This window comes from Zingiber officinale, chromosome 1B (assembly GCF_018446385.1).
Source record: "Zingiber officinale cultivar Zhangliang chromosome 1B, Zo_v1.1, whole genome shotgun sequence".
NCBI classification, from domain to species: Eukaryota; Viridiplantae; Streptophyta; class Magnoliopsida; order Zingiberales; family Zingiberaceae; genus Zingiber; species Zingiber officinale.
Window position 1 is genome coordinate 150222533 of NC_055986.1, and position 15607 is coordinate 150238139.

The 15607-nt window shown below is 42.8% G+C and overlaps 1 protein-coding gene across 2 annotated transcripts in view; it reads left to right on the plus strand.

Moving 5' to 3' along the window:
• Window positions 1-15607, plus strand: part of LOC121984930 — a 146792-nt gene that overhangs the window by 60509 nt on the left and 70676 nt on the right. For both annotated transcript variants that reach the window (XM_042538116.1, XM_042538125.1), the window contains exons 20-21: window positions 10574-10670; window positions 10760-10858. In XM_042538116.1, the coding sequence (XP_042394050.1) occupies window positions 10574-10670; window positions 10760-10858 (196 nt within the window). The remainder of the gene's footprint in view (window positions 1-10573; window positions 10671-10759; window positions 10859-15607) is intronic.

Here is a 15607-nt window from a genome sequence, read left to right on the forward strand (position 1 = left end):
TTTCATGATATCATACGAACTTGTAATAGGAAAAATGTTTTCCAAGAAGAGAGAAGAACACTTGGTTATGTTCAAAAGTAAGAACAATAAGTTGTAAACAGACTTTTTTTATGGTTAGGAAGAGGATAATTTTTTTTGTAAAAATAGTTAGATTATCGCTAGAGAAATCTTATTAGATACGTGCCACAAGTATAGTATCACTAGAAAGAAAGCATGCGCGTCTCTTTAGATCAAGTGGTGGAAGTAAAAGATGAGAAGTATTTTTAAAGAGAGGGTATGTGATCAAGTGTGAAAAATACATGGCGACTCGAATACAACTTGGGGATAAGATGACATTAAATTTGAAAATGGTGATTAATAGTATATTTGGTGAGTCAAGAGGATGAGCACCTCTAAATGAAGTATCTTAGTTATGAAAAAGTATAGGAGAAAGTGATAGATAAACGAAGCCTATAATTTCTTGTACATTTGTAAGGGTAAAGAAAACTTAAAAAAAGTATGTTGTAGCCAAGAAAGAGGTCAAAAAGCAGTAAATGAAGTCATGAATAAAACTCTCAAATGTTTGTATGAACATTTTGATACAAAAGGAGTTTGATACAAGAGAAGGAGAAATTGACATATATAGTATAGGTAAAGCGAGAGAAAGGAAAAGAAGGGATCTTATTCAAGTAAGATGCACTAAAAATGAATCCAATAGGATACTAGCGGAGGACGAGGAAATAAAAGAGAGATGAAAGATGTATTTTTATCAACTTTTTAATGAAAGATTAGGTGATTAACTTAGTTTAGAAAATTTAAGTAGGTCAAAGAGAGTGTAGAAACTTAAATTTCAATAGTAGAATTGAGTTAAATAAGACGCAAAATGACAAATGATCGGATGAGATGATATTTCAATAGAGGTATGAAAGTGACTAAGAAAGTAGTGTAATGAATATGGTAAGTACTCTAGCATGCATGATAATTAAAAAACGAAGAAAATGCATGATAATTAGAAGAGGGTAAGTACTTTAGCTCTCCTTATAAAAACAAAGAAGATGGATTAAGATAATGAGTCATGATAAAATTTTTGGAAAAAGTGATTGAAAAAATTAAGGAGACCAAGTTGAGTGAAAATCAATTTGGATTTATGCTCTAAAGGTCGATAATAAAAGCTATATATCCTTTTAGCCAATTGATTGAAAAGTGTTAGAAAAGAAGCAAACTTATGCATGACATTGCTATACATCTTCTTAGCCAATTGATTGAAAAGTGTCAAAAAAGAAGCAAGACTTATGGATGACATTTATTGACCAAAATAAAATTTATGACAGTTTTGAGAGAAATTATATAGAGAATTTTAGAAAAAAAACATTAATGTAGTATGATAAAATAATTAAAGATATATATGAGATGTAACGACAAAAGTGAAGACTATAAGTGGATTAATTGAGATGTTTCCTATGAAGATTATAGCGTAAATCCATATCTTTTTATACTAGTTATGAATGAACTCGTTGGACACATGTAAGATATGTTACTATGATATATGTTATTTGCAAGTGATATTATTTTGGTCAATAAAACACATGAAGTTAATGCTAAACTCTAATTTTGGCGGAAAACATTATAAGTAAAAGTTTTTAGACTTAGTAGAGTAAAGAAATAATAGATAAAATTTAGGTAGTAAAACTATTGTTAAGATAGTAGAAGATGAATTATTTGAGAGCTTTAAATATTTATGATTATTTTCACAAAATGATGGAGGGATTGAAGGAGTTTTTTTATATAGGATACAAGTTGGTGTTCTTTGCGATCATAAACCAAGGTTTAAAATCTCGACCAGTACTGATGTTTCGGTCCCAGGCTGGAACGATACGGTTTCAGTTTCTTATCATACTGTGTCGATACGGTTTTGATATATATATATATTGTGTATAATTTAAAAATAAATTGTATATTGATTTTATATAAGTTCTCCATTATTAAACAATTTATTTTTTAAAGAAAATTGATCTACCAATAACTTAAATTAAAATTGATACATCATAGTATGCTACCTTATTTTTTAATGAGTGATGTGAATCAGATAGAAGCATTGATTCTTGTAATATTTTGCTTAGGTAACTTTTATAGTTCTCCAATGTCCAGATTAAATAATCATAATTATATAAATTAATACAAAATATTATTTTATATATAATAATTATATAAATTAACTATTTATTTATTTAATTAATAATTTAAATAATATATATTTAAAATAGTAAAAAAATTAGAATATCAATTTAATATTAAAATAGTAAACGAATACAAAATAATTAAAAAAAGCAGAATATAAATTTGATTTATTAGAATTTTTATTAAACTTTTTTAGAATTCGAAAAAAAATCAGAACTTTTTAAATTTTTTTATAATTTTTAAATAAAATTTAAAACCTTAAAAACAATTTCAAAATATTATTTAATAAAATTTATTATTATTTTTTTAAATTTAAAATATATTTTTTATATATTGATCCGGCAGTAAGAATGGGGGACCCACTTTCTGAAGGGTCTTAGCTTGAGAACCGATGAAGGGCTGACTAAGCGGTCAATGGCCGAGCCGATCAGCCGGGTTGGTCCGAGCGGAGTTAGAGATAACCCGGGTTGTGATCGGTCAGGGGCGCGCAAAATAGCGAGAAGTGTGATAGGATATCTTGATGAGTGGAGATCTCCGTTGGCCTGGCCGATCCTCGCACGCTGTAGTGATTGCTGATGCGTCATTTCTTGTAGTCTTTCTGAGCTACCCTGCAGGGACACCCTCTTTGGATGGCCACGCGTGACTCTGGTCGATCCCCCCGGCGGCGGGCCGAACTCGCGTAGATCGGAAAAGATCCGGCGGACTGCCCGGCTCCATCCTTGGCCCAGAGATCTTCGGATGAAATGAGAAAGCTGCGGACTCCTCCGCGGATCCGCGATTTGGAGGTTATCGACCCTTCGCTCGATCATGGAACAGACGGATGATCGGTTTAGCTCCGTGGAGTAAAGTGTTTTTCCTTACCACCCTGGATCGCCGGTGGTTTAGGGGACGGATCCATCAGGAATTTTCCTCACCCCGGTCAAGACGTGTCTGCTGAAAGAGGCTATATTGATTAAGTGGCGGGATATGCGACGATGAATGCTGGATGGACTTCTTGTTCTAGATTTGACTGATATATAAATGTGGAAGGCCGGAAAAACTCGGTGGCGCCGAGGGCATGATCCCCGATCCGCGAGCGAAGAGGTGGACCTGTAATTCCCGGATACATTGCCTTCCGGTTCGAACGAGCTCCACGGACTGGACCGGGGCGACAGACACCGATCGAACGATCCGGAGAATCGGCTGCACGTGCGGAGGAGGAAAATGATACGGCGTTATTGGTGGGGAGGAGATTCAAGAGCAGCGTCGTAGGATCCACGTGGTGCAGCGCAGTGGGAAATCACTCGGACTTTAGTACGCCATTGTAATATTACCATTCACATTTGTTGGGAGCTCATCATGGCGGATCATTGATCGACCCAACCCCTCGGGTTAGTTGGCAAATCCGCCACCTGGAGAAGATCGAGGACTTACGTGGTGGTACTCTCCCTCCGTTTTGATCTCTTCCAAAGATAAAGTCCCGGAGAAGTAGAGAAGTGAGATCTGCTATATAGAGATGATCCGCGCCTCAGGCTCCAATTGAGGTCGCCAAGAAACCTCGCTTTAATTTATGATGAAAAGGAGGAAGTCCAGATCCATCCGACCCGATCGGAGGCCACGACTTTTATCGCCTCTGATCTGGGGAAAGAACAGAAGGAGAAGCTGATTCAATGCCTCCAACGAAATCATGATGTCTTCGTTTGGTCGACACATGAGTTACCTGGAATTTCGTCGAGCCTAGCGCAGCATGAATTGCATGTCCGACCGGACGCTCGACCAGTGAAGCAGAGAAAAAGGGACTTCAGCGCCGAGCAGAATGCCATTATCCGGGCGGAGGTGGAAAAAAGTCTTGGTCTCCAAGCCGGGCGGCAAGTGGAGGGTCTGCATCGACTTTCGAGATTTAAACAAGGCATGCCCCAAGGATTTTTATCCTCTGCCCCGGATAGATCAGTTGGTGGACTCCACGGCCGGCTGCGAACTAATTTGCATGCTTGATGCTTACCAAGGATATCATCAAGTACCGCTCGCCCGAGAAGACCAAGAAAAAGTAAGCTTCGTAACGGCTGACGGCACATATTGTTACAATGTGATGCCGTTCGGATTGAAGAATGCCATCAGTGGGTTTTGGAATGTTTATCGTCTTATCAACCGTCATCTTTTCAGGATAGGAAGAAACCTTCGAATAGTCAAACCCCTGGAGAGGAGGCGATATAGTGAGAATAGATTAAAGGAAATACAGAAAGAAGGTGATAACCTTCAGATTCATCTCACGACTGCTTCTTGATCTGCTACTAAATTCTGGATGAAGAAGTGAGCTTTGAAGAGCATATCTTAATTCTGTGGGTGGGGTGAGTCACTTTATATGGCTCATATTAAGCTTTAAGATTCTCGGAAGTTGGCTTTCGCCCCTTCCTACCATTACCATGAATCTGTCGACGCATCATGACGTTGAATCAGGATTAAGTTTGTGAAGCGCTGAGAATATATGGATGGATCCTCCCAAGTGGGATCAATATTACTCAAGAAAAGATGCACGCATTAAAGAGCGAGTAGGCCCTCATGGATGCGGCTGGGCTGTGACACTGATTCTCTTGAAATCATGTTCAACTCGAGGCCTTTGAAACTAGCTACTTTCGTAAGATCCCAGGAGGTTAGCACCGAGCTGCGTCACATTCGTGGCGCTGGATCTCTCTTTCAGTTGAGGACACATTATAAATTCCTTCACCCGAAATGGCCTCATCGTTCCGGATCAAGCTTGAAATTCTCGAGGACTCCCTCCACATCAGGATTGGGTCTCGGTCGAAGATCCTCTTGGGATACCTTACAGATTGATTCGTATCCCTCCGGGAGGAGAGGCATTGTCTCGATGAATGGATATTGTGGGTCCATCATGGCGGTTTACTAGTCGGTTTCCCAGTGGGTGGAGGCAAAATCAACAAATGGTTAAAAATTATACCTGTCGGTTTGGCAATTCCGGAAGATGTTAGAGGATGCATTGAGCACATTTCGTCGTAGATCCTCAGCACGGGTGACATTCGACCTTTGGAGGGTGGGAGCGTCGCTATCCGGGAGACTCTCCGTATAGCGGTGAACGAGTAGTCGATCAGCGATGATGACAGGGAAAACGGTGGACTAGAGAGGCGTTCTGATGGCGGATGAAACTGTAATTATCGTTTGCGATCTTAAGAAAGTCGCGGCTTAGCTAAATCATAAGTGCGGGAGGAGAGGACGCGATGGAACCACCTCCTGCGTGTATCTCCCGTATTTTATTTTTCGACTAAATACTTGAAATGCAGAGATGAAAAGTCGAAAAGAGCGAATATAAGGCATTATCATCGAGGCCCGAAGACCCCAGGCCGTTCGGCCGGGCTGCGTATAACAAGCAGCGTTCGTTATTGCCTGGAGCAAAGGCCTGAGCCGCTCGGCTGGAGGTAAATGGAGCGGCCCCGACGGGAGGTCCGGAGCTCGCAGACCTGGGGAAATATAAGAATCCCCGCGTGGGGAAAAGCTGCGATGAGGGAGGTTCGAGGGTCGGGGTATATGGTTTTAGCTGCAGGCACCGCAGTATGGATCCGCAGTAGCCCGACTGACGGATATAAATTATCCAAATGCGGCGAGTCGTCTTGTAAAGGGCTTTGCACAAGCCTCTCTTGAAGACGGTGGCTAAATATTGTGGGATGCGGTAGTCCCTCGGCCGCGTCGTGAAGCATAAACCCTCGCGAACGAGCCGTAAGATCGAGGTAACATCCCAGCAGTAAAATCGAGGCATAAACATCGGAAGCCGCGAAAATCGAGCGGGCTATAAACCCTCCGAGGAGCAGTAAGATCGAGGCGATATAAACATCACCGCGTAAAATCGAGCATAAACATCCGAAAATCAGCATAAACCTCGAAGACGGCCAAGATCAGCGTATAAACATCCGAGCACGTTAAAATCGAGGTATAAACATCGAGCCCGAGCAAAATCGGATAAACTCGAAGAAAGATCGAGGGATCGTATAATCCGAGAAAATCGAGGCATAAGCGGAAAATCGACTATAAACCTCGAAGCCGAGCGAGATCGAAACATGATAAAATCGGTATAAACATCGGAGAAAATCGAGGTATAAACCTCGGAAGCGAGGTAAGCGATTATAAACATCGACGGCACCCAAAATCGAATAAACATCGAAGACGCGCGTAAAATCGAGACGGCAAACCCTCGGGAGGCGGTAAAGATCGACGCGATCGATCATCCGGCGGCAAATCGCATCATCCGGCAAAATCGAGCGCGATAAACCTCGAGGAAGATCGAGCTATAAACATCCGCACGTTAAAATCGGAGCGATAAACCTCGGGAGGAGGAAGGGGTAAACATCGCGGCGTAAAATCGAGCGTGCCATAAACATCGCGAAGACCCGTTAAAATCGAGGCGATAAACCTCGGAAGACGGCGAAGATCGAGGCCGATCTATAAACATCCGCACGCAAAATCGAGTGGCATAAACCCGGAAGCCGCGGCAGTTAAAAATCGAGAGCCATAACGCGAGAGAGCGAAATCGAGGCCGATCGTATAACATCGCGAGCACCGTCGTTAAAAATCGAGAGACGAGCCGGCGTCTATAAACCCTCCGATCGGAAGACCGACGAGCACCGTCGTTAAAAATCAAGAGCCGCGCCGATCGGCTATAAACATCCGAGCGGAAAAACGAATATCAAAGTAAGACCGTGGAAACTACAAATATTAAAAAATTCAGGCCCGATTGGGAGTTGGCCCTTCGATACTCGGCTTTGTGGACTTCACGCAGGCAAGATACGTGCAAAGTGAGTAGGCTACCTAGCTCGGACCCTATGCAATGTGCCAAGCCGATCGGATGCGTGAAGGAGAACCCTTAAGAGCAGGACTAACTCTAAGTATCAACGTTAAGCAAACAGAAGAATATTATGGACAATGAGTAGGAAAACAAACAAAGGAGCAGCGTTTCTTTAAAAGAAGAATTATGCCGAACGGCACGCACAAAAATTTTACATCCGCCGAGCGGATGAAATACAGAAGGTACTCGAAATAACCCGCCTCACTCAGGGTCTTCAAAGCTGAAGAAGGCGTCAGGAATATCATCAATCATGGCCGCCAGGTCGGAAGCGGGAATATGCATTCCCTCGGGAAGGTGGCCCCCTTTCTTCAAGTATGTCACGGTGACCTTGACCGCTTCGGCGAAAGTGGAAGAGACGTTGCCACCGAATTTTAGGCCGAACCTCTCCGAGTGGAGGTATTCCTGGCGCGCGGCTGCTAGGCGGCTCGGCTCACCCTCTTTATATTTTCTGAATGTCGCGCGGGAAGCGGTTAAGGTGTCTTGAACAGCCTTCAAGTCCACCTCGGCCTTTGTGCGCTCCGCCGAACGGATCTCTCGCTCGGCATTCAGCTCGGCCTCTAGCTTCTTAGACTGCTGATCTAGGGGGACACTTTCATTTTATCCAGATTCTGCCTGCGCTTCACGTCCCCGTCCCGCTGCTTCACCAAGTCTTCGAGTCGGGCCACCTCCGCAGCCAGATCGGCAGCCTTCTTCTGTTCGGCCTCGAGGGTTTGTTTCTCTCGCTCGGCCGACGGACCCCCCGACAATTGAAGTTTTTCCAGGAGACCCTCCGCTCGTTTGCTCGAAATAATGAAATCGGAATCAGGGGAGAAGAAATGAATACGGTGGCTGATTGTTGCGCGGCGTCGAGAATCAAGCGCGGACCCGTTATTTCGTGACGGGCTGAGGCGATCGACAATATTCCTCCGGAATCAGGTGGTGATGGTTGGCGCGCGCAGGACTAGGTGGAAGTTTCCGAGTGCGCAGTCGGGAGGAAGTCGAGGCGGTCGAGTCCGCGCCGGCGACGGACACGCCGATCGGCTCGTGGTTCCTCTGGGTGGCGGAGGTCTTACGGTGGATCGACAAGATCCGCCCTCCGTGCGGATGGGGCGCTCTGCCGGGCGGCTGGGGATGAGACCCCGCTCGGCGAGCTCCTTTTTGGTGGCCGCCTCGATCTCCACGGCCTTCAGTTTCAGATGAGCGGTAGCTTTGGAGCGCCACATGACTTCAGCTGCAATAGGAGAAATTAAAATCAGTTAGATAAAAAAGGTGAAGGGAGTAAAGAGTCTCTTACCCATACGGTAGGGAAGATTGGCCCGAACAGCAACTGGTCGATCTTGTATCGCTGACCAGACAACCAGTTCGCTGCATGAAGATAGGCTGGATTGCTTCTGAACTTGCCGAGCTCCGGCTGAGTCGGCACAGCGGTCTGCCATTTGGTTCGAAATGCCGGCCGCTCGGGAAGTCGGATGTAGAAGAAAAATTCCTTCCAGTGCTTGTTGGAGGTCGGCATATTATCAAAAAATTTAAAGCCTATTCTACAAAAAGTACTCGGATTGTTTGGGGTGAAGAGTGGAATATTTTGTCAGTGGGATACTACAAAGAGGACACCACCGAAAAAGGGTTGCGCGGAGAAATAATTACAAACCTAAATGAATTGATGGGTAGAAATCGGCCGAAAACAATGGTGCCGCGGTTAGGGCCGACGGACGGCTATAATTATTTCGTGGTCTGGATCCCATCGTCCACAAGGCTCTTCATGACTCTCCGTCATATACCAAAACCGTCGAGGAGCTCGAGGAGCATGAGGGCAAGAAAAGGACGCGGGCGAAGGAAAACCTAGTAGTGAAGGAAGAAGACTCGAGAAGGAACAAAGATCAGGTCGCAGCAGGAGAGGAGGCGGAAGGACAACGCGCAAGCAAGCATGCGGCGAAGGGAGGAGACGGAGGCTTTATACGGCCGAGGTTGGTCGGCCTCCGCCGTCGGATGCAGGTCACGAAAGACGAGGTCATCATCCAACCGTCTATTTCCAAGCAATCGCGTCCCATCGTACTAAGCATCGCCGCCACGCGAGAAGAGCCACATGGCGCCTTGCCACGAGGCGCAATTAATGCGCCCATACCGCGCATGTTGCGACTTAATGGGAAGGATTTGTGCGATTTTCGAGAAGATTTAGACAAGCAAATATCCACGTTGAACAACAAGGCATCCAAAACAAAGAGCCGAGCGGCTGAATCCGGCATAAGGGTCGAATGGCTAAAGGAATGTTATAGGTGATGGTAAGGCGCCAATAGTCCGGACTCACCCTCCTTCGACTAGACTTGCGTCAGAATCTAAGGGTAGCGGGTTGCAAGGCCGAGTCGGCGAGGAATAACCCATCCGGGTCCGAGCCAGGCGGGCAACCCGCCCGGACAAAATAAGGGCGAGGGGACAAAAAGGTGGCCGAGCGGCCTATGCGCTCGGCTCGGGATATGGGATATCGGTAGAAGCATGTCTGATGATTAGGCCGTACACAAGATCGCACGATGGAGGATCTTGCCGTCACATCATGGAGAGGTTGATACAGTAGCAGTATGGCCTCAGGGACGCCTTTTCTGACGGATCCATATCTAGGCATGGCCCTTCTGACAGACCCATGTCTGGGCATGGTCAAATGCAGGTGATTGCTTTGATTGGCGCGCCCAGGCTTCTTCGAGGGGTCTATATAAGGCCTCAATTTCTTCACCGGAGGTATGCACATCTTCATCTTGAGGCTACCTTCTTGTCATTCCTCGCCTGACTTGAGCGTCGGAGGACCGTCGCCGGGACACCCCTCCCGGCTCGGTTTTGTTGCAGGTTCGCCGGAGCACTCGAGGATCCAGCAGAGAGCGCCACGTGCCCAGCGTCCGCTGACTCTTGGTTCGGACAGGATCATATATTATTGGGATAATTTAATTAAGGTTAATGAAAGTCTCTTTCAAATATCACATTTAAGTAGAAATTGTTTAATTGATTTAAATTGAAATATTAATTTTGCACAGTAACCCTAAACGCCCCGATGCCCGTGCGCGTCCGCGATACCTTCGGCAGCACCGGAAAGCGTCTGACGACGCTTCTGGTGGCGCTTGAAATGTTCGTGTTGTGACGCCTCCGACACCCGCAACGCTTCAGGCCCCCCACGACGCCTCTGGCGGTACCAGAAGCGTCCGGCGATGCATCCTTGTTGATCGAGACGATCGTGACATGCTAGTTTCGTCTCCCATCTGTGCCGGGCGGCACGGAACGGTATTTCATTCGCTGTCAAACTACCACTAAAGTTTAAAGGGAAGCATTTGCTATATTATATGAAGTTGAATATCGGACTATGATTCGAGCATACAAAGTAAAACATGAGAGTCGAGATGAAGATATTAAGGTGAATGTGTGAACATATGAGAATGAATATGCTTAATGTGAACGCCCTTGGTTCTCAAAAGTGAACATGCTTAATGTTGGATACTTGTGCTAAATTTTTTGATACTTAATATAAGATGCCCTTCTATCATTGATAAGATTTTTTCAAGATTTTAGTTTAATGGACTTTTATTTTATCATATTGTCATAATACTAAAATAATATTTTTGGCAGTTTAAGAGGGAAACAGGTACATCAAGTTCCTACAGAGTTCACCCGTGGTGTGCAGAATGTCCTAGCATTGTATGATGCTGGACAATTCAATTCGAAGGTGTGGTTGAGTGAAAGCATATGGACTTGATGATATCAACTTCTACTGTTTGACCACCTGATGCTTAAATAGCTTTCTTATTCTTGTAGGTTGTTGAAGATGTGAACACATTAATCTTACTTTGCGATAATGATGAAGTTTTGAAATCATGGCAAAAACGACTTCAGGGAACAATATATCGTGCATCTGTATGTTTCTTTCTTTCTTTTTTATCTAATTGATTTGACTTCATATTTTCTTGTTGTCATATTTTGTATATTGTTTATGCTGCATATTCCTCGCAATTCAATAGTATATATTCATTATTTTGATTGTGCATTATCATTTTTTTTCAACTCCACCTTACTTTTCACTACTGTCATTAGCTGCCTAAGTTCAAAATCTCAAGTTTGGAGCTGGTTTTGTGCCCTGACTTGAATGGTCTTTTATAAGTGCTGACATTTGGCAACACACCATACAGTTGAATACATGTGAAGAATGTAATTGTGTAGAAGAGGAAAGAGAGGAGGCAGTAGAAGAAACGGAGGAAAAGTAGGAGGAAGAGGAACATGAACACGAACTCTGCCACCTCTATTGTTAGATGACTAACCTGATCACATCACCTATGTTGGAAACGATTGCTGCCGGTCTCCTTGTGATTGCAAACTATTAAGAAATGATGCCTGCCTGCCATAGAACATTACTTGCATGATGCCACGTCTCTCTTGCTGCAGACCTGAGCATGAGAAGGATGCAATAAGATGCATTGATCACATCTTCCGTATCTTTTGTAGTAAACACAAAATCAAACTCAAAACTATTAGCTCTCTTTGACTACTCAAATGTTCCCTTTGATTAGGAGGCGTTCTCCCCAGCAGCATGAGGAGTGGTGAAGATGTTGAAATGCAGTTGGCTTCTATGGTGTATTCATGGCTGACAATAATGGCAATCTCTTCCAATGACTGCATTTTGGTTGACAGTATGCAGATCAAGACAAGTCAATGACAACTTGTATTAGTAGTCCATTTCTCTTCACCTTAGGAGTTGATACATATCCTCTTACAAGGTTTAAAATTTCGAGCATTGCTGATGTTTTGGTTTATGACTAGAACAATATGATTTCGATACCATATCGATATAATTTTAATACTTTTTTTAAAATATAAATTTATTAATTAAAAATATTTTTATCAATATTTGATTATTATAGATACTTATTGAGTAAAAATTAATCTAGAATTAATTAAAATCCACAAAGTAAACATGGTAGCGATCAAATAGATTTAAATTGAATTTAGCTTGGACTTATTTTAATCAATTTAAAATTAAATTTAGGGTAAATTGTCCTAAACTCCTTGCATGCAAACTCAACTTTCTCCTCAGTCCTGCGTTAGAAACAAATTTGTTTCCACTCCCTACATGTAAACTTTCCTTTGCTTCATCTCCCTAATACATACCGATTTACCTAATTGCCCTTATTTTTGTAGGTACAAAAAGTCCAAAATGAGGTATAATTTCTCCTAAATTTAGCACATTTAAACTAGAATCTAGTATATTTTCTATCAAATTGAGCACGACTCTTTTTCAGCCTGGCCAATTGATTGATATACTCGATTCTAGTTATATAGTGCTAAATTTAGGAGAATTATACCATTATTTTTATATAATCAGAATCCCTCATTATTTTTTATAGGTACAAAAAAGTTCAAAATAAGGTATAATTCCTTCTAAATTCACAATTCCGTTTTTTTTGTGATCATTTTTTAGTTGTCAACAAAGTGTCTGAAACCAGTTCCTACTTTGCGACCATGATAGATTTGTACTAATAACACCACTAACTTTCTCCTCTTTAGATTCCTTTCAAAGTCGAGAAACCTCTTACAAATGAATGTTCTCACATGAGATACAAGGAACACGACAAACAACGAATACAAGCAAATATAAACTTATACAATAAGTGAAATTACAAATGAATGAGTTCTTGCTTGCTTAGCTGCTTTTGTTGGTTTTTTTGCTCGCTGGAAGCCCTAGAATTCAGTAATACTCGTTTTGAAACCTCCATGGGTCTCTAAAAGTCTTACACTGCCACCACAAAACCAGTTTATGCTCGTGACTTGAATATGCTGATTAGTTGAGTGTACAGTATTCTCTAGTTGATCGCTTGTTCATTAGTATACCTTTCTTTTAGTCAATTGCTCTACTATCACTACAACAAATTTGACTTTCCGTAGTGTGCAAATATGTTATCCGTAGTGCGCATCGCACACTGCACAACTGCAAGCTGTTGAAAGTTATAAGACATCGACAGCGTGGTGCGCGCTGCTGTTAAGAGCAGTCGTAGCATGCACTGTGCGCTGCGGTTAAGATCATTCACAACGCTCACCGCAGGCTGCGGTTAAGAGCAATCGTAGCTCGGACCGCGTGTTGCGATTAACAACATTCATAGCATGCGATGCATGCTGTAATTAAACTATTATACAATTTTTACTAATATTTATTTAAAATATATAATTCAAATTTAAAATTTAGATATTATCACAATTCATCTATCACTTAAAATATAAATAAAAATTACAAAATTCAATTAAAATGTGAATACATAAATTTTATTCATCTAATATTACAAAGCTCACACAATTCTCTAAATCAACTACAAAAATCATGAATCACTAAGAATCAAATATTTCACTATCAATAATATTCCAACACTGTTTTAATATAATATGCATCCAACAGCCACAAGTGTTCGTGCCGTTCTCAAGACTTCCATCTTAGCTTTCATCTCCAGTTTCATACTTATGATTTGATGTCGAGAAACTATATATGACCAGCCTCAATGTCCTTATCTTCATTTCTGGATTTATGATCTAATTGAGAATTTCTTGATTTCTGGATTTGTGATTGAGTTCCTGCAAAGTGCATTAGGAAGTAATTATTAGCCAAATCCTCACTCACAACCAATAACAACAAAGCTTCTCGAACAACCAAAAAAGACCGTCTTTGTTTGTGTTAGAATAATTATAGGGGTATTTTTGTCATTTGTTGTATATCTTCTTTCCTATATAAAGGCCTAACTTGTGGTTCCCATGGGACGAGATTTTAGGTTTTGCTTTGAACATAGTATCAGAGCGAGTTTAAAACCCTAATTTCTTTCCACCTCCGTCGTCGCTACGTCGTGCTCTTCTATGCCGTCGCGACCGTCCTTTTCCTGCTCGAACGCCTCAAGCTTGTTGTCTCCGCCGCGCTCTTTTTCCTTGGCCTCGCCTCATGGTCCCCTTCCTCTCTCCTTGCTGAGACCGCCTCCCCCGAGCAGATCTTCATCAGCCTCTTCATCCTCTACCACCTCGGGTCTTTGGTTCTATATGTTTTGCTCATGCTCTTGATCCCGACATTGACAAACTCCCTCCCCGGTCTCATAAGTGTGTCTTCCTTGGGTACCCACGGTCTCAGAAAGGGTACAAGTGTTATTCCCCTACTCTTCGTCGGTACTTCATCTCTGCTGATGTCACATTTTTTGAGTCGGTTTCTTTTTTTGGTCCTTCCGCTTCATAGGCCAAGGTTTCTCCCTCTCCACCTGCACCAGTAACTACCTTTTGTCCTCCGGAGGTGCCTTTATCATCTCCAGCCTCTTCTGCTCCTTTGCAGGTTTATCAACGTCGTCCTCGTTCTGCTTTGCCGCCGACCAACACTGACACTGCCGTGGGCACATCTTTGGAGCCAGGTCCTTCGCCGTTTCCTCCGGTCCCATCTCCTGACTCTGATGTTCCTATTGCACTTCGAAAGGGTATGCGTTCCTCTCGTAATCCTTCTCCTCACTATGTTTCTTGGAGCTATCATCGTCTTTCTCTATCCTATTATTATTGTCTGTCTTTCTTGTTGTCTGTTTCTCTTCCAAAGACTGCAGGTGATGCCTTTACCCATCCAGGATGAAAATAGGCTATGCTTGATGAAATGAGTGCCTTACAAAGCAGTGAGACTTGGGACCTCGTTCCTCTACCTCCTGGGAAGTCGGTGGTTGGTTGTCGATGAGTGTTTACGGTGAAGGTTGGTGTAGACGACACGGTTGATCGGCTTAAGGCTCGTCTTGTCGCTAAAGGCTATACTTAGGTATTTGGATTGGATTATGGAGACACCTTTTCTCCTGTTGCCAAGATATTTTCTGTGCGTCTTTTCCTGTCTATTGCTGCAATTCGCCATTGGCCCCTTCATCAATTAGACATGAAAAATGTATTCTTACATGGTGACCTGCTCGAGGAAGTCTACACGGAGCAACCTCCGTGTTTTGTTGCTCAGGGGGAGTCTTCTGGTCTTGTATGTCGCTTGTGGAAATCTTTATATGGTCTCAAGCAGTCACCCAAAGCATGGTTCAGTAGATTTAGTACCGTAATTCAACAGTTTGACATGACTCGAAGCGAGGCTGATCATTCTGTCTTTTATCACCACTCATCTACTGGTTGCATCTATGTAGTGGTTTATGTTGATGATATTGTCATCACAGGTAATGATCATCTTGGGATTTCACAAGTAAAACAACATCGTTTCAAACATTTCCAGACAAAGGATCTTGGCAAACTCAAATATTTCCTAGGCACAGTCTAAAGATGAGATCATTATATCCCAAAGGAAGTATGCATTGGATATTCTCGAAGAAACAGGAATGTTAAACTCAAAGACAGTCGACAATCCCATGGATCCTAATGTCAAGTTCCTGCCAAATCAAGGGGAGTGTCTTTCAGATCCTGAACGGTACAGGCGATTGGTAAGGAAACTAAGCTACCTTACTGTCACTCGTCCGGATATCTCATTTGCAATAAGTGTAGTAAGTCAGTTTCTTAGCTCTCCGTGCAAAGAACATTGGGATGCCGTGACTCACATTATTCGATATATCAGGGGTGCATCAAGAAAGAGTCTTCTATATGAAGACAAAGGACATACTCTAGTCGTGGGGTATTTTGATG